The sequence below is a fragment of the Protopterus annectens genome, chromosome 5.part0, assembly GCF_019279795.1.
Source record: "Protopterus annectens isolate FY-2018-M chromosome 5.part0, PAN1.0, whole genome shotgun sequence".
NCBI classification, from domain to species: Eukaryota; Metazoa; Chordata; order Ceratodontiformes; family Protopteridae; genus Protopterus; species Protopterus annectens.
The window spans coordinates 1,643,658,429-1,643,685,968 of NC_056735.1; the positions used below are offsets into that span (position 1 = coordinate 1,643,658,429).

Consider the following 27,540-nt stretch of genomic DNA (forward strand, 5'->3'; position numbering starts at 1 on the left):
CCTGGACCATTGGAAGGAAAATCGGAACTTCATCCCTGGTCTGACACCTGTGTTTTTAATGGACAGAGGCAGCAGTTAAATCATGCCCTAACTAACATACACCCCTTAAAACAACCTGTAAGGCAAAATAGCCCATGAGATGTATTTGGGTTGCATGGCTAGGCTTATAAAGGCCCCAGTGGTCATTAGCCTAGTACACACCTGTGAACCTGCATTCAGTGAACGGACAGAAATCCCATAATACAATAAGACAAGTATAGATTAGTGATGGCATAAACAAAAATAAAATGTATATATACAGTGGAAATTATGCTGAAAAAAATAATTTACAAAATTATCACTATCTTAATGCAAGTCCTGAAATAGGAGCCAAGAACTATCCCTTAATTGAATAGTGTGATTGAATAATGTGTGCAAAGGTGGTGTACACCCATTCGGTTAGTTTGGAGAAAATGTACAAAGCAAAGGAATTTTCATACATACAACACTTGTATATTATCCTTGTATCATAGAATATAAAAAAAAAAAACATATAGTATATACAGCCATGTACACAGGGAGAGAAAACATTGCCTAGCAGCTGGCACTAATGCATATCGCAATCCAGAAAACAGTTTGTTTGTATTCACCCATTATATAGTTGTATTCTAGGCAAGGTTCATATTGTTGTCTTCCTGCAGTTATGGGTTAACTGGTAACCGTTTGAAATGTTGGGACCTGCTAGAGTGAGTTCCGAAGTACAGACTGAATGAACAAAAAACGGACTTACATATACCAAGTCCAAGGTGCCATTTCTTGGAAATATCCCCTTTTCTCCAAGTTATGGTAATCTCAGAGTTAGTATATATAAGTTCAGGTGTAGGGGGCTTGTCCTCTACAAAAAGAAATTTAAAGAAGAGTGATTTTTGATATTTGTTGTTCTCTGGGTTTTCTGTCTTTTTTTTCAGCTTGTTGGCACTCGGCAATTCGAGTACCGACATTTCAGTAGGGAGCCAGGATCTTTGTAGCATTTACATTTGTTCTGAAAACAGATGACTTCATTTTTATTATTTTTTTTATTTTTGTTTGTTTGGACAACAGTATTTCTTTATTTCTAATCTCACCACAATACTGGCGCTAATTTAGAGTGCGCAATTCCACAGGTTGCAAGAGAGAAAGATTGCCTGTGCAGCAGGATGTCGTTATTACTTCTCAGGAAATAAACCTGTTCTCTAATTTGTAATCTGCGTATAAGTGGTGGACAATTGCCTTCATTACGCAATAAGTAACTTACTGTATTAATAGTAGAGATGCTGTTACAAAGAGTGGGAACCATCTTTCAGAATTCAGAGTGAAGCAGTGGCCTTACAATTTTTACCCACTTACATAAACCTTAACCTTTTTATTCTCAGTACTTTGTAATACTGAGGTTTTTGAGCAGAAAATGATACAATAATGGGAAGACTTTACTCCAGTCTGCATAAAATAGCATTCATTGCAATGGCACACCTAGCCTATGACGCTTAGTGCATTTTAATACCTGGTCATGGTGTTCTCCCATTATTCAGCATTGTTCATCATCAGGATAATTATCCCCTAAAACATTTTCCTTGTGTTTTGCATTTAGGTCTGTTTCCTTTTCCATCAGTCTAGATTTGAGAGTAAAGGTAACAGAAAATGTTAGTTTCAGTACTTTTTATTTATATATATATATATATATATATATATATATATATATATATATATATATATATATATAAAATATAATCCAAGGCAGTAAGACAAAAAACAAATGAAAGGGCAACCAATGACACAAGCCACCGTCCAGCAAAATGAAATGAAAATTTATTGTTAAACAACACTCTTTTCACTGCTTTTCATCCTGTATGAATCACAAAACTTCTTCAGACAAAGTGTTTTCAGATGGCAATGCTTATAAATACTGGTAATTAAACAATTAAGGGCGATTAAATACTTAAAAAGGCAATTCAGTAAATGGGTAGCAAAAAAGCACTTACGTAAATGTGTAAAAACGTCAGTACATAAATACAAGTAATCAACCAACACTTCTCATTTTGCTGGACGGTGGCTTGTGTCGTTGGTTGCCCTTTCATTTGTTTCAGTTGTTTTTTGTCTTACTGCCTTGGAATGGTTTGTCTATTTATGGCCAGGGAAACAGTTACAAGCACTCCCATAACATCCAGCCCGAGTGAAGAATGTGGAAATTTAACAGCACTAATCGAGTGGTTGACACGGAAGGTAGACTCCTTATCAAGGAGACTGGATTCAGTACAGCCAGCCGAGCAATTCGGCTCCCAACATAATACTGAGGGCTCGAGACTTTCAACTTCTCCTGGTCTTACTAGCGCCCATCCATCCTATTGTTGACAACAACCTCCACCATTTGAGGAATACAACATCGGAACAAAGAGCAGCAGCACCCAGATTATGTTCCAATTTGGGAAGCAACTGCAACGGCCAAGTTGTTTTGGATGTTGGCGTTACGAACATACACCAAATGGGAAGAGACACCCATAACAGCACTCAAGAACCCTTTGTATTTGGAAATTGGGTCGAAAGACCATTTGTTTTCAATGGCCATTCACAGGGCAACAATCAAGAATTCCCGGGAACTACAGGTACTGATTTATCTCTTAAATTACAAGAATTTGACCAAAAATTAGTCAAATTGAGGAAACTGCAACCAGAAGTTGCTTATTTCCGTGAATGTTTACGGTTAAAAATTATACCAAAAGGGCTTAGGTAATGGCAATACCCGAGCGGGCTGGCCGAGGGTTCTTTATTCCATAAGGAATTTGTTTGTTTGACAAACATGGGTTTGAATTACCTGAACTTTTGTGTACCCACTATCAAAACAGCATTAATACATGGATTCAGGAGACAGCTTTGTTGGATAATTCTGTCAGACTAGACCAGTTTATACGTTACCGGTTTGACTATGAAAGAATTTACAACAGTATTGACCAACATTTGAACAAGCTGAAAGCTACTAAAGTTAAGAAACTGAATCGGGACCTTAAGGATTATAGGCAAGGGTCTGCTTACCCCAAACCACCAACTTCTCAAGGGAATTACCTTACTGGGGCTAGAGGGTTACAAGACGCTGTCAAATATTTTCCCTGAGGAAGAAGAACCACCAGAAACCAACTATAATGCAACAGTAGCTAACAAAACAAGAAGAAGTGAACGTATGCACACTAGAAGTAATAACAATCCACCAGGCGAATTGTCTAACCATACATCTATTAACAATACAAGTTTTCAGAACAGGGCTGTCAACCACAGCCTTGTTCGAGCCCAGAAACAGAGCAAGAACAAGAATCGGAAGAAATAACTTCTTTCTCAACGGTTGTTAACTCTAATGTAAATGTTAACTGTAAATTAATTTTCAACTCTAGTAAAGACTTCAGAATCTTTAACTACTCTGACCTTGACATTGCGCCTGAACTGGTGGACTTATTATCTAAAGGATTCAAGTTTGTACCTACAACCTGGGCGGATGTAGCCAGGACACTAATAGATCTTAAGAGTTTTGTCAGGAACTTGAACTTAAGAATATTATTGGGCCATAACAACAGTCCGAAAACTAATTTTTACATTTCTAGTGTGTACAATCCCCCTCTCCATCCTGCCATTTTATTATTTGAACAGATATGTGAACTTGACATTCGTAATGCATTACAGCAGAGACCCCAGACATATACTATAAAACCTAACATAACTCAATATGAGAGAAGCATGCTCAAAACCTTACAGGAAGCCCCAGTTAGGATCATGCAACCTGACAAAGGGGGAGGCTTAGTTATTATGAACAAGGAGGACTATGTGGATAGAATGACCAGAATTATTACTACAGTTTCATACGAGGAAGTATCCAGAAGTGAGATGAACACTGCATATAACAGGATCAACTCATATATTAATGACATGTTAATTGAAGCCCGAATTGATGCACACGTTTAGCTACCTTAGCATGCCAGCTCCAAGGATACCGATATTTTTTTGCATTCCAAAAATCCACAAGAATTTACAGGACCCCCCGATGCGTCCCCTAGTGGACGCAAGAAATATCATAACATATGCTTGTGCAAAGGTTGCTGATTCTGTCATGAAAAAATATTTGCTGCCAGAAAGTCAGATTTGTAAGGATTCTTGGTCTTTTTTGGACAAAATCAATAGCATGCCTTTCTGTGGTGAAAGGAATTTTCTAACAGTAGATGTTAAAGACCTTTATTCCTCTGTACCCCACACCGAGGGCATGGAATGGGCCTTGGCAACCATGCCGAAAAACGGGGCCACACGTGAGGAACTGGACTTGGTGGGCGAATTACTTGACATTATTTTATCTTGTAATTTTGTGACCTTTAACAACAAGTACTATCTCCAAAAGGTTGGCATAGCGATGGGATCACCTTGTGGGGCCAGCCTCGCCAACCTAGTAATGGCATATTGGGAGAACTAATTTGTATTGAATAATACTATCGACATTTACAAAAACATCCATTTTTACACATACTTTTTGGATGATATATTCATCTGGTTTGAAGGGGACCTCTCTCAGGCAGGAAACTTACTATCTTACTTTAATTCTACCACCACATTTTTACAGTTCACATCTTCCTTTTGCACTGAAAGGATAGCATATCTTGACATGGAACTTTCCAAAGACTATAGTAAAGACTGCTATGTCTCTAGAATTTTTAGGAAGGAGACTTATTCTAATGCCTTTCTCCATTATTCTAGCTGTCACCCCTTGTAACAGAAGAAATCAGTCATGAAAGGGCAATTAGAGCAGCCCGAATGGTTACTAGAATGCATGATTTCCTATTGGAATGCGACCTATTAAAGGACATGTTTATTAAAAGTTGGTACCCCCTCAGGATGGTTTTGGAAGTGATGTATGAAGTCCAAACTAAGAGAGACACTGTTTTTATAAACCAATTTTAAATTTAGGTCAAGCTGGCTTATTTATGACTTCCACACAAGAGAATTTACCAGCTGAATTGAACTTCGTTTGTTCATTTAGTGTTGATACCAGTAACATTAAAGCTATAATGTTAAAAAACTAGCGGTTCCTAACTAATGAGAACACATTAAGAGAAAGCCTTGTAGACCAGCCTAGAATTGTATTCAGAAGAGGCATGAACCTTAAAGGTATTTTGGAGGGGGATAACATACCATTTATGACAAGGAAGGGTATGTTTAAATGTAACATGTAAGTTTTGTAAGTTCATGACCATGGGATCTTCCTTTGTAGTGGGAAGTACTAAATTTGACATCAACCACAAGATTGATTGCCAAACTAGATGGGTAGTTTACTTAGCCAAGTGCAACCACTGTCCCGCATTCTCTGTCGGGAAAACCGACAGGAAGTTACGGGAATGTGTGTATGAACACCAGTATTGCATTAATAAAAATATGAGAATGCCTTAGCTAAACACATAGGAACCTACCACCAACACAAGTTCAGTTTTAAAGGGATAGATATGGTTCCAATGAACATAAGAGGTGGCCCACTGTCACTTCTACTAGAAAAATTAGAACTAATTTGGCAACTCTGCTTGGATGCAAGTAGTTTCCCTGGGTTAAATGACTCTTTAGCCATTAAGTGTATTTTGAGGTTTAAGAACCTGACTAGATAACACTGTCCTATGTTGTTTAACAGTGCTGTTCATGGTATTTTTATAAGTTGATTTAACACTGCCCATAGAAATTTAGGTTTATATATTTTATATATTTGTAATGCTTTTAACATTTTTACTATATAAATAATAATAAAAATAGAACTTAGTTTTTAACAGGGCATTTATTTTGGGAGAAGTGGTGGTTGATTGCTTGTATTTATGTACTGACGTTTTTACACATTTACGTAAGTGTTTTTTTGCTATCCATTTACTGAATAACTGTTTTAAGTATTTAATCGTCCTTAATTGTTTAATTACCAGTATTTATAAGCATTGCCATCTGAAAACACTTTGTCGGAAGAAGTTTTGTGATTCATACAGGATGAAAAGCAGTGAAAAGAGTGTTGCTTAATAAATTTTCGTTTCATTTTGCTGGACGGTGGCTTGTGTCATTGGTTGCCCTTTCTTATATATATATATATATATATATATATATATATATATATATATATATATATATATATATATATATAAAATACAATATAAATTGAAGGGATTGGTATAGCTATACAAAATTAAGATACTCTCTTTAAGCTTAACAGCACTGTTGTTTTTACCTAAATAGTTGCATTTTTTGTTGACTGGGAAAGTCCACTATTCACAGTTGTCTCAATTTGTGAGTGACCTAGCAGCAATCTGTGGTTAAGTGACTTGCAAATGAAAGTGGAAGGAATCAAACCATGAACCTTGGGCAGAGAAGAAGCTCATTAACATGTCTGAGCTTAAGTCCTGTAGAGTAACTGTGAGTCCTATTTGTGGGCTCAACTGTTGTTTAATCACTGTTTCACGGATATGCTGAGCTTAAATAAACCACCAGCCTGAACATTACAGTGAAAAAAACAGATACCCAGGTTAACTAATGCACTTATTATTGGTATTAATTAAATTATCTTAAAGCAGGAGATGCAGAAAAGCAGATGAGTTTTGCATATCTACATAAATATCCTTTACTGTGTATCTTACTGTATATGAAAGATAACAAGTGCACACTACCATAATCTGCCACTGGATGCCTTTAGCAGATCAATTTACAGATGCTGTGCCATAACCTTTCTTTTTGGCTCATGGATGTATGTTTTAAACCCTGTCTTGCTTCTGAAAAATTAATAATGCCTTTCCCTTCATAATAGAAGAATGGATGTTATAGTGTGCTTACGGAGAGTCAAGGCATATATTTGTAACATTTTGTGTATACAGAAAATGTCATAATCTTTCAAAGAGCAAGTTTCCTTGTACAATGCCCATTTAAGAAGCTTTTAAACATTGTCATCTTATTGTACAAAGAGTGCTATTTTATAAAAACCTGGCTTTGTTAAAACACCGAAGTTTTATTTATGTGAAGTTTTATTATTTATGTGATGTAAAGCAAGATATGTTTTCTTTCTTGGTTACCGTCATCACTTGGAGCTTAATGTAAGATACAGCAGCACAAGCAGAGCTGTATGTGTTAAAGAACTTGGATGTTTTATCTATTATTTGTTTTTCTGTTGTGTTTGATTACAGTTGCTGTACTTGATGGATACTGTAAAGAATGGGGTTAGACAGCAGAACTTCCGGTTTACATTCTCCTTGGCAGTTTATGTTGCTAAAGTATCCCAGCAGATGTTAAGACCGGGTAAGTTAATATTCTTAACTTGTTTTCCAGTTTTGTTATTAATATATTGCAGTACACTACAACACAAATCTAAATAAATATAAATTCCTGGTACTACTAGTCTGCATTACTTTATATGTAGATGTTTCTTAAGGATCACTGCTGCATCATGATTTATTATTGATGGGATTTAGCTGCAGGTGGAGTTCCATCCGTCCAGACTTCCAGAGCTTTGGATAGCCAAAGAGTGCAGCCAGTCTACTGTCTGTGCTGAGGTTATCAGAAAAGTGTGTGTGTGTGTGTCTGTAAACACATCTTCATTAAATCTTCACATTTTAAGTTGCAGCATGCGTTCACATACATGAATAGAAAATAAAACTAACCATTATAATAGTATACATTATTATGTGATATGTATATATTTTTTCTTTTTATCAATTGTCATTCATTTATCGGCTTTACATAAATTGCTCATTTCTTACCTTGCGTTAAACTTCATTCTTTCTGTTGAACATTATTCTGCATGTATCGTTTGTACAAATTAGATTATTTCTATGAAATTTAGTCCTTTCTATTATTTTAATCCAGCCTGCAGTTATTTTTATGGCCTTTACAGTATTCAGTACCTCTTTTACATTTGGTTTACATTTCGACTTCCATTTTCTAGTAATTCCTTTTTGGAAGCCAGCAGCATTAAACTTAGTAAGCCCTTACTTATGTCTAGGCAATTTGTATTATATATTCCAGTTCAAAAGAATAATTTAATTATCTTCAACTGTTTGTTTCCTCAGCACTTCTGTCCAAGTACTGCGTAAAGAAAAGTATAATGTTTGACAGAAAAAAGGAGTGCAGCCTTTACCATATTTAATTGTTTTTGTGTGAAGTAAAATAATAATAATTTATTGAATTAATTATGGTTAGTAGACTGGACTGAAGAACCCATTTTCACTTATAGCCTTGTAACATAAATGTAAAAAAGCGTTCAAAAAATGATTATCACAGCAACAAAGTTAACAGTAAATCACAATATCCACATAGTAGCGAGGTTAAAAATTACTTTCAAATGTCAGAACTGCAGTCCTCTGACAATGCAGATTGCATTTAATTATTTTGACAACTACAAACTGTTTTCATCTTAAGGTAGTTGCTGAGATTAGAATTGAATCAATACATTGTATATGAACCTGATGTTCAGCACGTGGCTCATATGGTCACCTCTGCTGTCCATTTTCTTGACTTTATATTGAACTTGATCATGTCCTGGGGGTCATGTCCATTGGCTTGGTGGTATAACGTGCAACTTGATCCTGACCACTCCCTTCTTTGCTTCAAGATTTGTATACCTGAGGTGGAATTGCCTGATCTGAGACTGGTGCAGTGCAAGACTTTAACATGCTCACCTGAGGTAGTATGATCTCTGTTTGTTGTGAGTAATTATTATTCCTTTTACCAGGCAAAGGCCACCTTTAAGAAGTCAGCACTTATCTTGGGATATCTATGAATGAGCAAGCTGGACTAGCTGCATTTTTTCAGGTCATCAGCAAGTGGTGCAGTGCAGTTCAGACTGTTGGACTACAAAATCTATTTCATATGAAGAATGTCCTCTAACCATTCACTTTTTACTGTCAAGCTTTCAGCAGTTAGGTTGGGGGCTTGCCTGTAATGTTCCAGAATGGCTAACAGTTGACCCCAGGGAGATGTATCCCTTTTCAATTTGGTACAACTTTCTACTTCCCAGTTATATTGTGGTTTTCTCCATTAGCACAACTTCCCATGATTTAGATTCCTTTTCTTTTAGGCTGGTTTTATCCTATTTGGATGAGGTAAGCCCATACATATACAATATTGTTAGTGCCTATATTTGGGATGGGGGTTTTCTATCAGTATTAATAGAGACTTTGGTTACTCTCACCCTAAATAAGTATCTGTTAGATGTTGATGATCTAGGCAGTTGTAGACCATTCCCCGATCTCCCTTTTTGGGGTAAGGTCTTGTGTAAGGCAGACTGTATGCAACTGAATGCCTGTTTATGAGAGTGAGTTATATGATCTGTTCAAGTTGGCTTTCATTCAAAACATAGTACCAAAGCAGTCCTCATAGGACCTTTTAGCTCTGTCCTAATGCTGAGGAACCAGCATTGTTACTCTGTCTTGGTCTGGCTGGATCTTTTATCAGCTTCTGATGTAATGGATCATGGGATTGTTTTGGACTGATTACAGACTTATTCCATTATCTTATGCGTGGTTCTGGATTGGTTTGCCTCCTGCCGGTCTTGGCTTACCCATAGAGTAGTGTTAGGGGTTAATTCCTGTGCTACCTACCCTGTCATCTGTAGTGTTCCATGTGGTTGTATTTTGGGTCCTTTATTTATTGTGTACTTGCTTTCCCTTGGACACATTATTTGAAAGAAAATCCTGTGTTGTCATTTTGTTGCCAACACATATCTATATCTGTCCTTCCGCTAGGAATTTGTTTGCATCATTAGTCATTCAATTGTTGACTTAGAATGTATTTATTATTGGATGGTGGCTATTCACTTGAAGCTTCATACCTCAGTGATGGTTGCCATGGCTATATGCACCACAGTGAGGGAATTCATCTTCTACTGCCTTCTCCTTTAACACTAGTTATGGAAATAAGACAGAATTAATGTTGCAGTGCAGAGCATGGGAGCTGTCCTTCACAACAAGTGAACACTTAAGGATACCGAGCTTGGTGGCATGAACCAATAAAGCCTTGATTACAGCCTAAATGACATGTCTTTGTATAGTGGTTCTTGTGTCTGAAGGAGCTGGTGGGGGAATGGGAATGCTCAGCTGGGGGGTGATCCACCATGCCAATATGTCTTTTTTCATGGATTATTCTTTCTGTTGGTCTCAAATGACTTCCTGGTAGCGGCCCCCGCTTGGGTCCTTAAGTTGTTCAGGGGTCACCGTAATCTGAAAGAAGTCCTGTGTTGTTCCCTTTGTATATGGTTGCATTTAGTGGGGTGGAGGTGGACACACTTCAGTGTCAGTCACTCTTGCCCTAACAAGCACCCAAAAAAATCATAGGCTTGGCAGCATACATAAGAATGCAGAAGTACATACAAGCACAGCCTCTTTAGTCTCATGGTGGTCTTCATCTTCCCAGTCACATGCCTGCAGGTTGAAGTACTTTGACAGTGGGGTGCTAGTGGGTGCAGCGTCATCATGCTTGTGGACATTCTGCTAATATCAGGCTGTTTTCTGCACTGTAGAGTGATGACCATAACTCTCCAATTTTTATTGAGAATCATGATGTCTGATGACGTGCTTTGCTCGTGTGTTTGAGAGCTCTTTTGGGCCCCTGTATGCAGAAATATTCTGAAGTCAAGAAAAGGAGGCTTCACATAAACTGTCACATCTCAAGATGAGCAGTGTTTCTCACCTTACATGCTCTTGAGGAGGGGTTGATACCAGAGCCCTCCTGCTGTGGTCAGACTACTCATTTGCGGTACTGTACATGAGCAAACAGGACAGCATGTGATTTCATACCCTGCACAGACAGGCACAGAAAGTGGAGGTGTTCCATAGGCCCGGGTCACTTCTCTTACTGTATTTCACATCCTTTTGGAGCTGAATATGCCTGCAGACTCCTCCTTTCTCAGTTTCAGTTCTTTTCTGGAGTGTCAGGATAAAGGGAGAGCAGTCTGGTGAGGGTCTTCTAAGAGTGCATTAGCAAGGAGATAAACCTCTCTTTACATGGCAAAACATGTCTTCCTTATGTCCTGCATGACTTAGCAGGGCAAGGGAGAGTTGATGTTAGACATATTTTAATTTTTTTTGGCAAGGAAGATTTCTTTTTTGTTTTTCCACCTTTGCCTCTGATTCCATAACTTCAGCAAAATTCAGAGAAGAAGACCAGAATTCCTATTTTTTCGTCGGTGAGTAAATTTGCCAGAAATCATTCCACTCAACAGTCAGACTTTGCTTAGTAGGAAAGGTCTTGCGTCTAGCTGGGGGAAGTATGCTAGACCAGTTCTTATACCCCCTCAGTCAGGTAGTTTACCAGTAATCTTGGCTTGTGTTTTGCACCTTTTTGACTTGGGTCTTTATTATTCCTTAGTCGTGTTGCATATTTCAGGACCTTAACAGCTGAACACAAGGTCTTTTTAGCGAGTGCTATTTGTGCAAAGAAATATCCATTTTTAACACTAATGGACTTTATACCCACCCACTGTTTTGTGACCATGGGAGTTAATACATATGTTTTATAGTTTGGTAGTCCCCCCCCCCTGCACCATGAGGGTGTAGCAGGGCTTGTCCCCTGCAAAAAAAAAATGAAATACACTGGAAGTCATTTTCAGCAGTTATTCTTTACCAGAAAGGCTCATCCAGACTCTGCTACACTTTGCTGTGAAGGAAAGGTTAGTTTGCTGTTATTTTTTGTATTTCTGTATTGCCTTTCTATATTTTGAATACTGTAGTTTGTTTTCTTTACCTTGTGTTTTGCTTGCATTCTGTTTTAACAGCATATTAAAACTTCAAAAGAGACCACAGCTCTCTCTGTTCTGAGTCAGGCAGAAATAAGAACTGATTAATTAAGGACTCATTCATAAGACAGAAGAGGTCACTTAAGGTTAATCACTTGTTAACAGAGGGGGTGGAGCTAGGAACTAAAATTTCTATTTAAGGAGTAAACTAAAACATTTCAGAGCTTTACCAGAAAGGCTCATCCAGACTCTGCTACACTTTGCTGTGAAGGAAAGGTTAGTTTGCTGTTATTTTTGTATTTCTGTATTGCCTTTCTATATTTTGAATACTGTAGTTTGTTTTCTTTACCTTGTGTTTTGCTTGCATTCTGTTTTAACAGCATATTAAAACTTCAAAAGAGACCACAGCTCTCTCTGTTCTGAGTCAGGCAGAAATAAGAACTGATTAATTAAGGACTCATTCATAAGACAGAAGAGGTCACTTAAGGTTAATCACTTGTTAACAGAGGGGTGGAGCTAGGAACTAAAATTTCTATTTAAGGAGTAAACTAAAACATTTCAGAGCTTTACCAGAAAGGCTCATCCAGACTCTGCTACACTTTGCTGTGAAGGAAAGGTTAGTTTGCTGTTATTTTTTGTATTTCTGTATTGCCTTTCTATATTTTGAATACTGTAGTTTGTTTTCTTTACCTTGTGTTTTGCTTGCATTCTGTTTTAACAGCATATTAAAACTTCAAAAGAGACCACAGCTCTCTGTTCTGAGTCAGGCAGAAATAAGAACTGATTAATTAAGGACTCATTCATAAGACAGAAGAGGTCACTTAAGGTTAATCACTTGTTAACAGAGGGGATGGAGCTAGGAACTAAAATTTCTATTTAAGGAGTAAACTAAAACATTTCAGAGCTTTACCAGAAAGGCTCATCCAGACTCTGCTACACTTTGCTGTGAAGGAAAGGTTAGTTTGCTGTTATTTTTGTATTTCTGCATTGCCTTTCTATATTTTGAATACTGTAGTTTGTTTTCTTTACCTTGTGTTTTGCTTGCATTCTGTTTTAACAGCATATTAAAACTTCAAAAGAGACCACAGCTCTCTCTGTTCTGAGTCAGGCAGAAATAAGAACTGATTAATTAAGGACTCATTCATAAGACAGAAGAGGTCACTTAAGGTTAATCACTTGTTAACAGAGGGGTGGAGCTAGGAACTAAAATTTCTATTTAAGGAGTAAACTAAAACATTTCAGAGCTTTACCAGAAAGGCTCATCCAGACTCTGCTACACTTTGCTGTGAAGGAAAGGTTAGTTTGCTGTTATTTTTGTATTACTGTATTGCCTTCTATATTTTGAATACTGTAGTTTGTTTTCTTTACCTTGTGTTTTGCTTGCATTCTGTTTTAACAGCATATTAAAACTTCGGGGAAAGTTTTTCTAAGTAGGAGAAAAAGATTTATTTTAAAACCACAAGCAAAAAGGGCCTTAATTAAAAACGGGAACGGAGGTGGAGCTGGAAAAAAAATTTTCTATTTAAAAAAATTTTAAAATTTGGATTTTAAACCAAAAGGGCTACCCCTCCAAAATTTGCTTAAGGAAAAGGGTTATTTGGGGATGAACTGTATTGTTCATTTTTTGGGAAACTTATTTGTTTTTCCCTTGGGTTTTTCATTCTTTTTAAACACATATTAAATTAAAGAACCACGGTTTGCTTTCAGGCAGAAATAAATTTATTAATTAAACCATTTAACAAAGGGTTCACTTTTTCACTTGAAAAGGGGGTGGACTGGAACAAATTTCCCAAAGGATAAATAAAACATTTCAGATTTAAAAAAGGGTTTACCCAGCCTTTCTCCATTTTCTGTGGGGAAATTTTTTCGATTTGATTCTGACCCTTAAAGGAATTTTAGTTTTTTTATTTCCTTTTTTGGTTGCATTTTTTTTAAAACAGTTTATTAAAATTAAAGCCCAGTTTTTGTGAGTGGGCAAAAAAAGAACTGTTTTTTTAAACTATTATAAGGAAGGGCCTTAAATTTAATATTTTTAACAGGGGGTTTAGCTAGGAATTTTTTTCCCTTTTAGAGTAATAAACATTTAATTTTTACAAAAGGGTTAATAACTCGGTTCCTTTTTTAAGGGAAAAATTAAAGGGAAATTTTGAAACCAGCCTTTTTTTTTTGAAACTGAATTTGTTTTTTTTGGTTTCTTCATTTGAAAGATTTTAAAATTAAAGGAAAGTTTTTGTTCTGACCAGGAGAATCTGTTAATTGGGATCTTTTTTGACAAAACCACAAGGGTTAATCCTGAACAGGGGGGTTTTACTGGGAAAAAAAATTTTCTTTTTTGGGAAACCCAAACAAAGTTTCCCAAAAAGGGTAACCAGATTTTTAAAAATTTTGGAAGGGGGAAAACCGGGAATTTTACAAACCCTTTTATTTTAAAGGGTATTTTTTTTTTCCTTACTTTTTTTTGGCTGCACTTTTTTAAACAGAAAATTAAAACTTAAGGCCACACTCTCTTTTTCGGGTTTCGGGAAATAAAACTTTAATTAAGGTATTTTGGGAAGATATTTAAAATTTCCATTGTTAACGGGGGGTTTACTGGTTTTTTTAAAATTTTATTTAAATCCCTAAAAATTTAGGTTTAAAATATAAAATCTTTTACATTTCTTAAAAAAAAAATTTGGAATTTTTTTACGATTGCTTTTATATTTAAATATGTGTTTGTTTTTTTCCCTTGGTTTTCTTCTTTGTTTTCACATTTAAATTTAAAACGTTTTGTTTTAATCGGCCAATAAAATTAAAATTTAAAAGGATTCTTTCTAAAACAGGGTCAAAAGGGTTTTTATTTTAAAAAGGGGGGAAAGCAGGAAAAAATTTCTTTTAAAAAAATTTTCTTTCAATTTTCCAAAAAGGCTCTGTTTTGGGTCCCTTTCTTAAAAATTATTTTTTATTTTTTATTTTTATTTTTTAATTTAATATGATTTTGGTTTTCTTTACTTTTTGTTCATTCTTTTTAACAGCATATTAAACTTAAAACCAAAGTCTTCTGTTTGAGCGGGAAATAAACTTTTAAATTTTTAATTTGTAGGCCCAGGAAATTTGGGTTAATACTTGAAAAAAAGTGGAAGGAATAAAATAATTGGGGAGAAAACTAAACATTCGAGCTTAACCGAAGGTAACGGATCCTATTTGGGGGAAGTTGTTTTTTTTGGATTCTGATTTCCAATGAAATTAAGTCTCCCCGGTTCTTGCACTTTTAGGTTTTAATTAAAATTTTAAAAAGGGGAGACGGGCGTGATTTTTGCAATTAAAAATATTTTAGGTTATCTTAGAAGAAAGATAACAAGTGCACACTACCATAATCTGCCACTGGATGCCTTTGAGCAGATCAATTTACAGATGCTGTGCCATAACCTTTCTTTTTGGCTCATGGATGTATGTTTTAAACCCTGTCTTGCTTCTGAAAAATTAATAATGCCTTTCCCTTCATAATAGAAGAATGGATGTTATAGTGTGCTACGGAGAGTCAAGGCATATATTTGTAACATTTTGTGTATACAGAAAATGTCATAATCTTTCAAAGAGCAAGTTTCCTTGTACAATGCCCATTTAAGAAGCTTTAAACATTGTCATCTTATTGTACAAAGAGTGCTATTTTATAAAAACCTGGCTTTGTTAAAACACCGAAGTTTTATTTATGTGAAGTTTTATTATTTATGTGATGTAAAGCAAGATATGTTTTCTTTCTTGGTTACCGTCATCACTTGGAGCTTAATGTAAGATACAGCAGCACAAGCAGAGCTGTATGTGTTAAAGAACTTGGATGTTTTATCTATTATTTGTTTTTCTGTTGTGTTTGATTACAGTTGCTGTACTTGATGGATACTGTAAAGAATGGGGTTAGACAGCAGAACTTCCGGTTTACATTCTCCTTGGCAGTTTATGTTGCTAAAGTATCCCAGCAGATGTTAAGACCGGGTAAGTTAATATTCTTAACTTGTTTTCCAGTTTTGTTATTAATATATTGCAGTACACTACAACACAAATCTAAATAAATATAAATTCCTGGTACTACTAGTCTGCATTACTTTATATGTAGATGTTTCTTAAGGATCACTGCTGCATCATGATTTATTATTGATGGGATTTAGCTGCAGGTGGAGTTCCATCCGTCCAGACTTCCAGAGCTTTGGATAGCCAAAGAGTGCAGCCAGTCTACTGTCTGTGCTGAGGTTATCAGAAAAGTGTGTGTGTGTGTGTCTGTAAACACATCTTCATTAAATCTTCACATTTTAAGTTGCAGCATCGTTCACATACATGAATAGAAAATAAAACTAACCATTATAATAGTATACATTATTATGTGATATGTATATATTTTTCTTTTTATCAATTGTCATTCATTTATCGGCTTTACATAAATTGCTCATTTCTTACCTTATGCGTTAAACTTCATTCTTTCTGTTGAACATTATTCTGCATGTATCGTTTGTACAAATTAGATTATTTCTATGAAATTTAGTCCTTTCTATTATTTTAATCCAGCCTGCAGTTATTTTTATGGCCTTTACAGTATTCAGTACCTCTTTTACATTTGGTTTACATTTCGACTTCCATTTTCTAGTAATTCCTTTTTGGAAGCCAGCAGCATTAAACTTAGTAAGCCCTTACTTATGTCTAGGCAATTTGTATTATATATTCCAGTTCAAAAGAATAATTTAATTATCTTCAACTGTTTGTTTCCTCAGCACTTCTGTCCAAGTACTGCGTAAAGAAAAGTATAATGTTTGACAGAAAAAAGGAGTGCAGCCTTTACCATATTTAATTGTTTTTGTGTGAAGTAAAATAATAATAATTTATTGAATTAATTATGGTTAGTAGACTGGACTGAAGAACCCATTTTCACTTATAGCCTTGTAACATAAATGTAAAAAAGCGTTCAAAAAATGATTATCACAGCAACAAAGTTAACAGTAAATCACAATATCCACATAGTAGCGAGGTTAAAAATTACTTTCAAATGTCAGAACTGCAGTCCTCTGACAATGCAGATTGCATTTAATTATTTTGACAACTACAAACTGTTTTCATCTTAAGGTAGTTGCTGAGATTAGAATTGAATCAATACATTGTATATGAACCTGATGTTCAGCACGTGGCTCATATGGTCACCTCTGCTGTCCATTTTCTTGACTTTATATTGAACTTGATCATGTCCTGGGGGTCATGTCCATTGGCTTGGTGGTATAACGTGCAACTTGATCCTGACCACTCCCTTCTTTGCTTCAAGATTTGTATACCTGAGGTGGAATTGCCTGATCTGAGACTGGTGCAGTGCAAGACTTTAACATGCTCACCTGAGGTAGTATGATCTCTGTTTGTTGTGAGTAATTATTATTCCTTTTACCAGGCAAAGGCCACCTTTAAGAAGTCAGCACTTATCTTGGGATATCTATGAATGAGCAAGCTGGACTAGCTGCATTTTTTCAGGTCATCAGCAAGTGGTGCAGTGCAGTTCAGACTGTTGGACTACAAAATCTATTTTATATGAAGAATGTCCTCTAACCATTCACTTTTTACTGTCAAGCTTTCAGAAGTTAGGTTGGGGGCTTGCCTGTAATGTTCCAGAATGGCTAACAGTTGACCCCAGGGAGATGTATCCCTTTTCAATTTGGTACAACTTTCTACTTCCCAGTTATATTGTGGTTTTCTCCATTAGCACAACTTCCCATGATTTAGATTCCTTTTCTTTTAGGCTGGTTTTATCCTATTTGGATGAGGTAAGCCCATACATATACAATATTGTTAGTGCCTATATTTGGGATGGGGGTTTTCTATCAGTATTAATAGAGACTTTGGTTACTCTCACCCTAAATAAGTATCTGTTAGATGTTGATGATCTAGGCAGTTGTAGGCCATTCCCCGATCTCCCTTTTTGGGGTAAGGTCTTGTGTAAGGCAGACTGTATGCAACTGAATGCCTGTTTATGAGAGTGAGTTATATGATCTGTTCAAGTTGGCTTTCATTCAAAACATAGTACCAAAGCAGTCCTCATAGGACCTTTTAGCTCTGTCCTAATGCTGAGGAACCAGCATTGTTACTCTGTCTTGGTCTGGCTGGATCTTTTATCAGCTTCTGATGTAATGGATCATGGGATTGTTTTGGACTGATTACAGACTTATTCCATTATCTTATGCGTGGTTCTGGATTGGTTTGCCTCCTACCGGTCTTGGCTTACCCATAGAGTAGTGTTAGGGGTTAATTCCTGTGCTACCTACCCTGTCATCTGTAGTGTTCCATGTGGTTATATTTTGGGTCCTTTATTTATTGTGTACTTGCTTTCCCTTGGACACATTATTTGAAAGAAAATCCTGTGTTGTCATTTTGTTGCCAACACATATCTATATCTGTCCTTCCGCTAGGAATTTGTTTGCGTCATTAGTCATTCAATTGTTGACTTAGAATGTATTTATTATTGGATGGTGGCTATTCACTTGAAGCTTCATACCTCAGTGATGGTTGCCATGGCTATATGCACCACAGTGAGGGAATTCATTTTCTACTGCCTTCTCCTTTAACACTAGTTATGGAAATAAGACAGAATTAATGTTGCACTGCAGAGCATGGGAGCTGTCCTTCACAACAAGTGAACACTTAAGGATACCGAGCTTGGTGGCATGAACCAATAAAGCCTTGATTACAGCCTAAATGACATGTCTTTGTATAGTGGTTCTTGTGTCTGAAGGAGCTGGTGGGGGAATGGGAATGCTCAGCTGGGGGGTGATCCACCATGCCAATATGTCTTTTTTCATGGATTATTCTTTCTGTTGGTCTCAAATGACTTCCTGGTAGCGGCCCCCGCTTGGGTCCTTAAGTTGTTCAGGGGTCACCGTAATCTGAAAGAAGTCCTGTGTTGTTCCCTTTGTATATGGTTGCATTTAGTGGGGTGGAGGTGGACACACTTCAGTGTCAGTCACTCTTGCCCTAACAAGCACCCAAAAAAATCATAGGCTTGGCAGCATACATAAGAATGCAGAAGTACATACAAGCACAGCCTCTTTAGTCTCATGGTGGTCTTCATCTTCCCAGTCACATGCCTGTAGGTTGAAGTACTTTGACAGGGGGTGCTAGTGGGTGCAGCGTCATCATGCTTGTGGACATTCTGCTAATATCAGGCTGTTTTCTGCACTGTAGAGTGATGACCATAACTCTCCAATTTTTATTGAGAATCATGATGTCTGATGACGTGCTTTGCTCGTGTGTTTGAGAGCTCTTTTGGGCCCCTGTATGCAGAAATATTCTGAAGTCAAGAAAAGGAGGCTTCACATAAACTGTCACATCTCAAGATGAGCAGTGTTTCTCACCTTACATGCTCTTGAGGAGGGGTTGATACCAGAGCCCTCCTGCTGTGGTCAGACTACTCATTTGCGGTACTGTACATGAGCAAGCAGGACAGCATGTGATTTCATACCCTGCACAGACAGGCACAGAAAGTGGAGGTGTTCCATAGGCCCGGGTCACTTCTCTTACTGTATTTCACATCCTTTTGGAGCTGAATATGCCTGCAGACTCCTCCTTTCTCAGTTTCAGTTCTTTTCTGGAGTGTCAGGATAAAGGGAGAGCAGTCTGGTGAGGGTCTTCTAAGAGTGCATTAGCAAGGAGATAAACCTCTCTTTACATGGCAAAACATGTCTTCCTTATGTCCTGCATGACTTAGCAGGGCAAGGGAGAGTTGATGTTAGACATATTTTAATTTTTGGCAAGGAAGATTTCTTTTTTGTTTTTCCACCTTTGCCTCTGATTCCATAACTTCAGCAAAATTCAGAGAAGAAGACCAGAATTCCTATTTTTGTCGTCGGTGAGTAAATTTGCCAGAAATCATTCCACTCAACAGTCAGACTTTGCTTAGTAGGAAAGGTCTTGCGTCTAGCTGGGGGAAGTATGCTAGGCCAGTTCTTATACCCCCTCAGTCAGGTAGTTTACCAGTAATCTTGGCTTGTGTTTTGCACCTTTTTGACTTGGGTCTTTATTATTCCTTAGTCGTGTTGCATATTTCAGGACCTTAACAGCTGAACACAAGGTCTTTTTAGCGATTTGTGCAAAGAAATATCCATTTTTAACACTAATGGACTTTATACCCACCCACTGTTTTGTGACCATGGGAGTTAATACATATGTTTTATAGTTTGGTAGTCCCCCCCCCCCTGCACCATGAGGGTGTAGCAGGGCTTGTCCCCTGCAAAAAAAAATGAAATTCACTGGAAGTCATTTTCAGCAGTTATTCTTTGTATAAATGTTACTCATAATCCCATTTTACAGGCACTGGTTAATTTACTTGAGAAGCAGCAAAGCATATCCCTCTGCTGTATTCTTCCCTTTAACATACTTAGATCTTTTGTGAGGTTTTTGGCACAGGTCTTTCATTACCTGTATCTTAGTACTCTAGAATGCTCTTCCTAATTAAATTTAGTTCTTACATCACCTTTATAAATCTAGAATGGTGAAAAGTTATTTTGCAGGGAAAGATCCCATTATCCGTTTTGTTCTTAGAAAAGGTTATGGCTAGCCTCCCTAGGTTTAATTTTTCTTTTAGGTCATTATGAAGGATAAGGGTACTCCTTCTTGTTTTTGTCTGTTTATTTTGTATAAATTACAGCGGTGTTTTCCCTGCATAATTCACTGTTGTCTAGAGTACGTTCTGAATAAATTTGTTGCAACATTCTGTTGGTGTTTAACTTCTTTGCATGTTTCTTTATATTTTCCTTTTACATCATCCATTCACCTGGGTCATGAATAAAGGTTGTCCTTTTGTGTACTTCACTTATTGTGTTCAGAATAATACATCGGTAAGTAAACTTCAGCAGAAATATGCACAATATCATTTCAGGTCTTGCCTCCCCTTGTAATATTTTTGAGCCTGTTTGTCCCCTTGGTATGAGGGAATCCCTTCATGGACCCTAGGTTGAAAAGGCCCAACCCCTCCTCTTGTGTGCAGATGTGGGCACCTATGTCACAATAGCTAACTAAGCCCCTGTATCAGCAACTGCAGACTCCTTCACACTGCTGATACTGACAGTGACGTCTGTGGCCCATTTCCCATGCAGCAACTCCCATCTGTTTGACTCTGTCCCTATCTTCCAGCAGTGGTTGGGATGGGAGTGGAGACATGAACTGTCCAGGGCCGTTCCCCTTCCTTCTGTGATGGGCATCTCCATATCCCTTCCATTCCATCAAATGCCCATTCTACTAGTCGAATCTGGGTTTCTAGATCATAGTCATGCTTTTTTAGACTATGCCATTGGCTCAGCTTAGTATGTACATCATTCACTATGCATTTTTAGAAGTCCCACATTTAAATCAATGCAGAAGTTAATATACTGTGCTTATGTGGTTGCACTTTTTAGTTTTAACTAGCATTTGTTTTTAAAAGCATTAATGGGTTTGGTCAGGTGGAAGATATCAGGTAAGACTGGAGGAAAGGGGCAGTTATATGAGGAGTAGTTATGCTGTTTGGATGAATTTGTGAAACCATTGGTTTACTTCTGTAACACCCTGAGATGTATGGTATTTATATGTTGGCGATACTACCATCATAACATTGTAAAAGGATTTTTGTACTGTACACATTTCTTTTTTTATTATTTAACCCTGTAACTTTTTTTTTTTTGCAGAGGAACACATGTACATGAGAATCAACCAATTCCTATTATTGCATCAGTACTTGGACTTAAGGAAGGTGCCAGGATTCTATAAGTTGTTCTACAGCTTTGACTTGGAGGTAACTAAATTCTCTCTCTGTCTCTATTACTGGTAATGAATGTAGGAAATAACAGTAACTGCGCCCATGAGCACTAAGCCATTTTTTTCTTCTTTTACTGGTATGTGATGAGAGTATCCAAGCCTCAGAAACTACACAGCATGTCAAGCTCCTAGTGGTAATATGGTAAATAGTGGGAGTCCTGGCACTTTCCTCTGTACATCGTAACATATATAGCTTTACAGCTTTTGAAACTGTTGAATGACATTGCTAGTTGTTTTCAGTAGATTGCTTTCAAACCCACATGGGTAATTATTTAGAAGAAATAGTCAATTATTTCATGATGCTGTAGGGAAACTTCAGGATGAAATTCTTGAAGGTTTCACTTGTGACTGAATGCCACTTTTGCTGTGCAAATGGGTCTGATGCTGTGGATGTAGAATCTAGGATTATTGTAACCAGCATAGCTGGCGTTGGGCACCAGTAGAACCAGCAGCCATGGGGAGCCCCTGATTATCTACACTTGAACGAGGAACCCCATGCAGCAGCCACGGGATTCTACATCTCCTCTCTTCATTCCTCGGCACCTCATGGATGACACCATGCAATCACAAACTTTTTTCCTTTTTGATTTGTCTGCAAGCTGCACTCAATCAGTGAAGCAAGGGACCTGATTGGCTGCAGCACCCAGGCAAATAAGAGCACTATCTTAGCACTAACTGTGTTAAAGCAACTTTGGTTTTCTCAGAGTAATGCTATTTGCAGGTAGATGTTTTCTTTACATTGCACTGGACAAAGGCTGAGGAGATGCATGGTATTTTGAGTCTGGTGTGCAGAGGAATGTTACCTTTGTCAGGCTATAGCTACTTTTCGATATCTGTATGGCGTGTGCTAATGTGGTTGTTCAGGTTATTGCTGGAGGATTTGGTAACACATGGCTTATTGCAGTGCCAAAACATTGTCTGGCATATGCTGTGGTTTCTGATGTTGTAGCTCTGGCAGAATCTAGTTCAGGTCTATGATGGGTGAACAGACGTCCATTTGATATCCAGTACACTTTTGGCTGAGTTCAGTAATCAGTTGGTTATATGAATTTTATCAGAATTTGTATATTGAGTTTTCCTTAGAACACAGTATATACTTCTAGCTATCTATGTGTATGTACTACACTGGCAAGAGGATTTATGTGAGCAAGTTATTCAGAGCAAATATTTGCATTTTCCAGGATGGTGGGCTATGCAGAAGTTGAAGTATCATTGTCCCAGCTTAGTTGCTCAAGCCGAGACACTGTTTGTGGAAGTAGCAGCTGCCAGCCACGTTCAACCCAGGACAATGGCGGGTCAGTGGCCGAATGAGGGTTAAGGTCACAAAAGCCATCGGAAGAGGAAAGCTGTTTGGTGTTTGTTGTATCCCAGGATGTGACCAGGAGGGAGGATTTGACAACACACCCTCATGAGGTGAGTAGATCTGTTCCAGCCAGGCAGGCAGCTTTAGGTAATCAGGATATTTCTGATTTTGGGGATGTGGAGGACACAGGTCTTGACCTAGAAGTTAGTTGGCATGTTTTTTGCAGGAGCTCAGACAAGAAGAATGGGCTAGGTTGTGGGAGTTGTTTAATTAGAGTAGTGCCACAGTAGGAAGGGAGGTTGTTGGGGAAGGGTTGTTTGACAGTCTGGAGTAGAGGATGGAAAGCGGTCATCATTTGTTGGAACACTTAGGCTTGGTGTCATGTTTAGTTACTAGACAGGTTATACTGTACTTGTCAGAGCTTGCAGTTAGAACCTGCAGGAGCACAGTCAGGATTGTTTTCAGAGTCGAGTTTATTTGTAACATCTCATATTCCCTTAGTTAAAAGATATTTTTTCGGGGGGGGGGGGGTATGTGGACGTATTTTAGATGATTGATGCTGACAGTGCACAGCGTGTAGCAGAAGCTGAATCCCCTAATGCGAAGAAACTGGCTGTGGCTTTGGCATATTTGGGAAGGAGTGAGTTAGGTAGGTTTAGGGCAAGAACTTGGGACGTCTGGATCCTGGGTTTTGTGTACTTTATGGTGATTATCTTGGAGAAGGATTCATTGCAAGCCTTACCATTGTTGGCATATTTTATCACCATCAGAGAACCTCAGCACTTGTGGGGGGTGGCAGTACTTGGTTATGGTATGACCAACATTACTTGAGCGATTTTTTTATTGATTGTGGAAAGTGAGCAGAAGGCACATGCATCCAAGCGATCCTTGAGATTTTTGCAAGTTCCATTAGTTGTTGACATAGTGTAAGGTCCCACTAATAAGTAAAAATTTTGGGGGTTAAAGATTGGTGCGCAGGAAAGTTTATATTGTTTGCCTTTGGCGAAAGTTACCAAATTAAGAGATGGTCTGTTTTTTGCACAAATGGCTAAGGTGTGAGCAAGTGATGCCATGGAATTGCTTGGTTTACTAAATTTTGTGGTATGAGCGGTTGTCCCAGGTCAGATGTTTAACAGATTTGTAGCTAATTTGTTGAGAGGTGGGTGTAGTAAAGATCGATGGGTGCATGTGACAAATTTGGTTAAGTAGAACATTGACATTTAGTTAGTTTCTAGAGGACCTCAGTGAGGTATCCTTTAGGTAGAATGATTGTCTTTTGGTGCAGATGAGCTGCATTTGTTTACAGATGCTGCAGGGAGCATAGGCATTGGAACATTTTTTAAGAAGCAGTGGTCTACAGTTGATGGGTCACAGTGTTGGCAAGAAAAGCAGAAGAGAAACATGGCATTTTTGGAACTGATTCTGATTTTGCAACAGTGGTAGTTTGGCAAGATGAGGGATAGCAAGGTGATCTTTCATTCAGATAACAAAGTAGTGGTGCAGGTGTTGTTGAGGAAGACAGGTAAGTCTGCTTTCATGCTATTTTTGTTCATAGTTTCATTGAAGTTTACTAGGCTAACAGCCCTAGAGCCTTACAAGCGTAGCTGTGTTTATCCTGAGTTGCCCCAGTTGTCGATGGTTAGATGAGTGAAGTTCGCAGAGGTAAGGGTCAGTGGTAGTTAATAACGAATTCCTCTGTACAAGAGGGACATGGATGTCACCACAGGAGTGAATATGCTGTCATCCATCCCTTGATCTAGATTGCATTTGAAGATGGTCAGGGAGGGGCTCTGTTTCACATGAATTGGAAGCTTGTTCCAGAGAAGGGGCAATCTCTCTGAGATGTATCTATCCCACCAGCATGACCTGATCATGTCGGAGGCTAGGGTAAGATCCCTGGAGCGAGTGACTCTCGTGCAGTTTGATTTACGAATGTGTAGCAGGTCAGAGACGGCCCTGTAAGGCAGACACAGGTCACCCCTTAGCAAACAGTAGAAAACAGAATACAGTGACAGAGCTTTCAGTCTTTCCGTGTGAGACTTGTTTTGTGTACCCTGTAATTTCTTGGTGAGAAACCTCTGTGGTCTCTCCAATTATTGTAGGTGTCTGGTGAGGTACATGCAAAAGGGAACATTGCACTCATAGCTGGTGTTAGGCAACTGCGGAACTCATGCCCACAGGGAGCCCCCAATTGTCTCCCCATGAGCGAGGGGCCCCATATAGCAGCCATGGGTTTCTCCGTCCCCTCTCTTCATTCCTCAGCACTTCATGGATGTCCTCACAGCTGTGTGATGTCACCGCATGATCACAAACTTTTTTTCCAGTTTGTTTTTTTCTTTTATATTTGACAGTAAGCTGTACTCAATCAGGTCTGCTTTTCTTTTTCTTTTTACAGGCACGTGATGAAACAAGGACCTAGGGTCATCCCAAAAAATTGCCACTGTGGCTCAGTGAGTAGCACTGTCATTTCATAGTGCTTTGCTCAGGCTGAGTTCTTCTCTGTGTTTTTTTTTTTTCCTGTTTGGCATCTACATGACTACCCTGTCTTTGTGTGCATCTATTCATGAGCACCACAAAAAAATGCAGCAGGTGTGTCTGTCTGTCTGTCTGTAAAAAATTTCAGTTTTTTTTTTATCTATACACACACACACACACACACACACACACACACACACACACACACACACAAAATAATGCTGGGCATTTACATAACTCTTCTGTGTGTAACAGTTAAAAATGCAGTTACCAAGTAATAATATTTCAAACACTTAGAGCTTCTAGGAGTCTGATGGCCCCCACATGTCATAATGTATAAATGGATTTTGACATGGAATTAGGGAATTAGTGATAGCCTCTACCCTCAACCACTCCAATGCTAAAACCAGCCTTGCATAGATGTCTGTCTAGAAGGTTGCTAAATGTTGTGTGGAGGGGCTGGCGATTGTGTGTTCATTACTTCTTTAATTGTCATCACAATCAAATCTTAGAGATATGCAGAACAGGTCATTATAGCTTAGAGGTGTACAAAGAAAGTTATATAGCTTGTGCAAGGGGCAGTGGTACTGTATATTAGCAACAAAGTGGAATTCATTACTGTAGTCATTATTTTTTTCCACTTTTGTCAGTGTCACATCAGGCGCATATAGTGGTGATTGCCTTTGGGGGGGAAGGGATGAGGAGTAAGAAGGCATGATATGCGTGTATATGAAACCAGTCACTTAAAATACATGACCACAGCAATCTGAACTTCTGCTTTTATTCCAGTCTAACATCAGAGGGATGCAGAGGCAGTGACTGTCTTTTTCTTTTGGGAGAGTAGGGAGACAGTCAGTATTCCCAGATAGGATTTGTGTATCTTTACAAAAACAACGCAATTGTCTTGTTAGTTTATTGTGAGCTACTATTTTGTCAGATTTGAACATTAACCCTTGGGCGCAACTTATGTCTTTCATGATTTTTTTCAGGCCATCATTGGATTAAAAAGTTGGGAAAATGTTCTAAAATACATCCCAGAGCATATATAACCCTTCGGCTTCTGGGGACCGTAGCTTAATTGAGTTGTTTCCTAAATGATTACTGCTGTGCTGTCTTGGTCAGTAAAAAAGGTGTGTTGAAAGGATACAAAGAAAACTAAAGTTGAACAGCAACATTGAGTTTCTTTCCTTAATCATAGTTTCGGTTCAAGCTTTCATTGGAGGAAAAGGTTGTGTAAAAAGAAAAAAAAGAAAATGTATTTCAGAGCTTATAGAAAATCATGGATTCTTGAAAAAAACTGAAGAGTAAGGCAAAATGTGAGAAAAGGGAGAAAAAAGTAATGTGCATAATGTGGAGAGCTGGGGGGGGGGGAGTGGAAGCAGATGGGAGTACTGGAGCCCATGGGGTGAGGGTGGGGGGCAGTAGGCAGTGCTTAGGGCACAATTTCACCCAAGCCCAGCCCTGTATATAAAGTTGTTGTAATGTATCATTGCTACAACTAAATGCCAGTAAGTGTGAATATCCTTCTGTGAGATGGGCCAACACAGTGCGGTACACAGGCCTCTCATAACGTAACAGCACTGTCACTACAGTTTAGTCTGTGTATACTGCCTCTAAAAGACTACAGCATGAACTAAAAGGTTGCTTAGGAGGGGTGGCAGTAACAGGGTGATACTTAGACTGAACGTGTCCAAGGAGCCCCCAATTTGACATTTGCTGGGGGGACACACCAGAATTTCAACACCAGCCCTGATAATCCCCCTTTAGACAAATTTTTTTAAGAAACCGGGAAATGAGAAGACTAGTGAATCAGTTAAACAACTGATGTGAAGTTGTTCTATCTCGCTGTTCATTCTTTACTGATGGGTTTGGAGCTGATCCCTCGGCTCCGTGTCGGCCAATTGCAAAGCTCGAGGTCTTCAAATAGCTTAAGGCCAAGTCCCTATCCCATGATGCACCTAGAGTTACCTCAGATCTAGTTTGCTGCTGCAATAGATCAGAGGTTCTGCATTAGCTCGGGCCAGTAAAACTGTTTTTCTACTTGCTTATTACTGATATTTACATATTTAGGTAGTTTAAATAGTTTAGATAGTTTTATAAAGCTCTTACAGCTTTATAGTGTGTGTTACTGCATTTTAGTCCCTTCCTTTAATGTGTTTTAAAAATTTCCTAGTTGGCCTCTTGTTTTAGGCCTAGTTTAAAACCTTTTTGCTAGTTAATAGAATGTACTTAGTCAGTA

At 38.0% G+C, this 27,540-nt stretch overlaps 1 protein-coding gene across 1 annotated transcript in view; it reads left to right on the forward strand.

Moving 5' to 3' along the window:
* Positions 1-27,540, forward strand: part of URB1 (URB1 ribosome biogenesis homolog) — a 1,941,236-nt gene that overhangs the window by 1,542,708 nt on the left and 370,988 nt on the right. The window contains exons 32-33 of the mRNA XM_044071429.1: positions 7,188-7,299; positions 21,394-21,500. Of these exons, the coding sequence (XP_043927364.1) occupies positions 7,188-7,299; positions 21,394-21,500 (219 nt within the window). The remainder of the gene's footprint in view (positions 1-7,187; positions 7,300-21,393; positions 21,501-27,540) is intronic.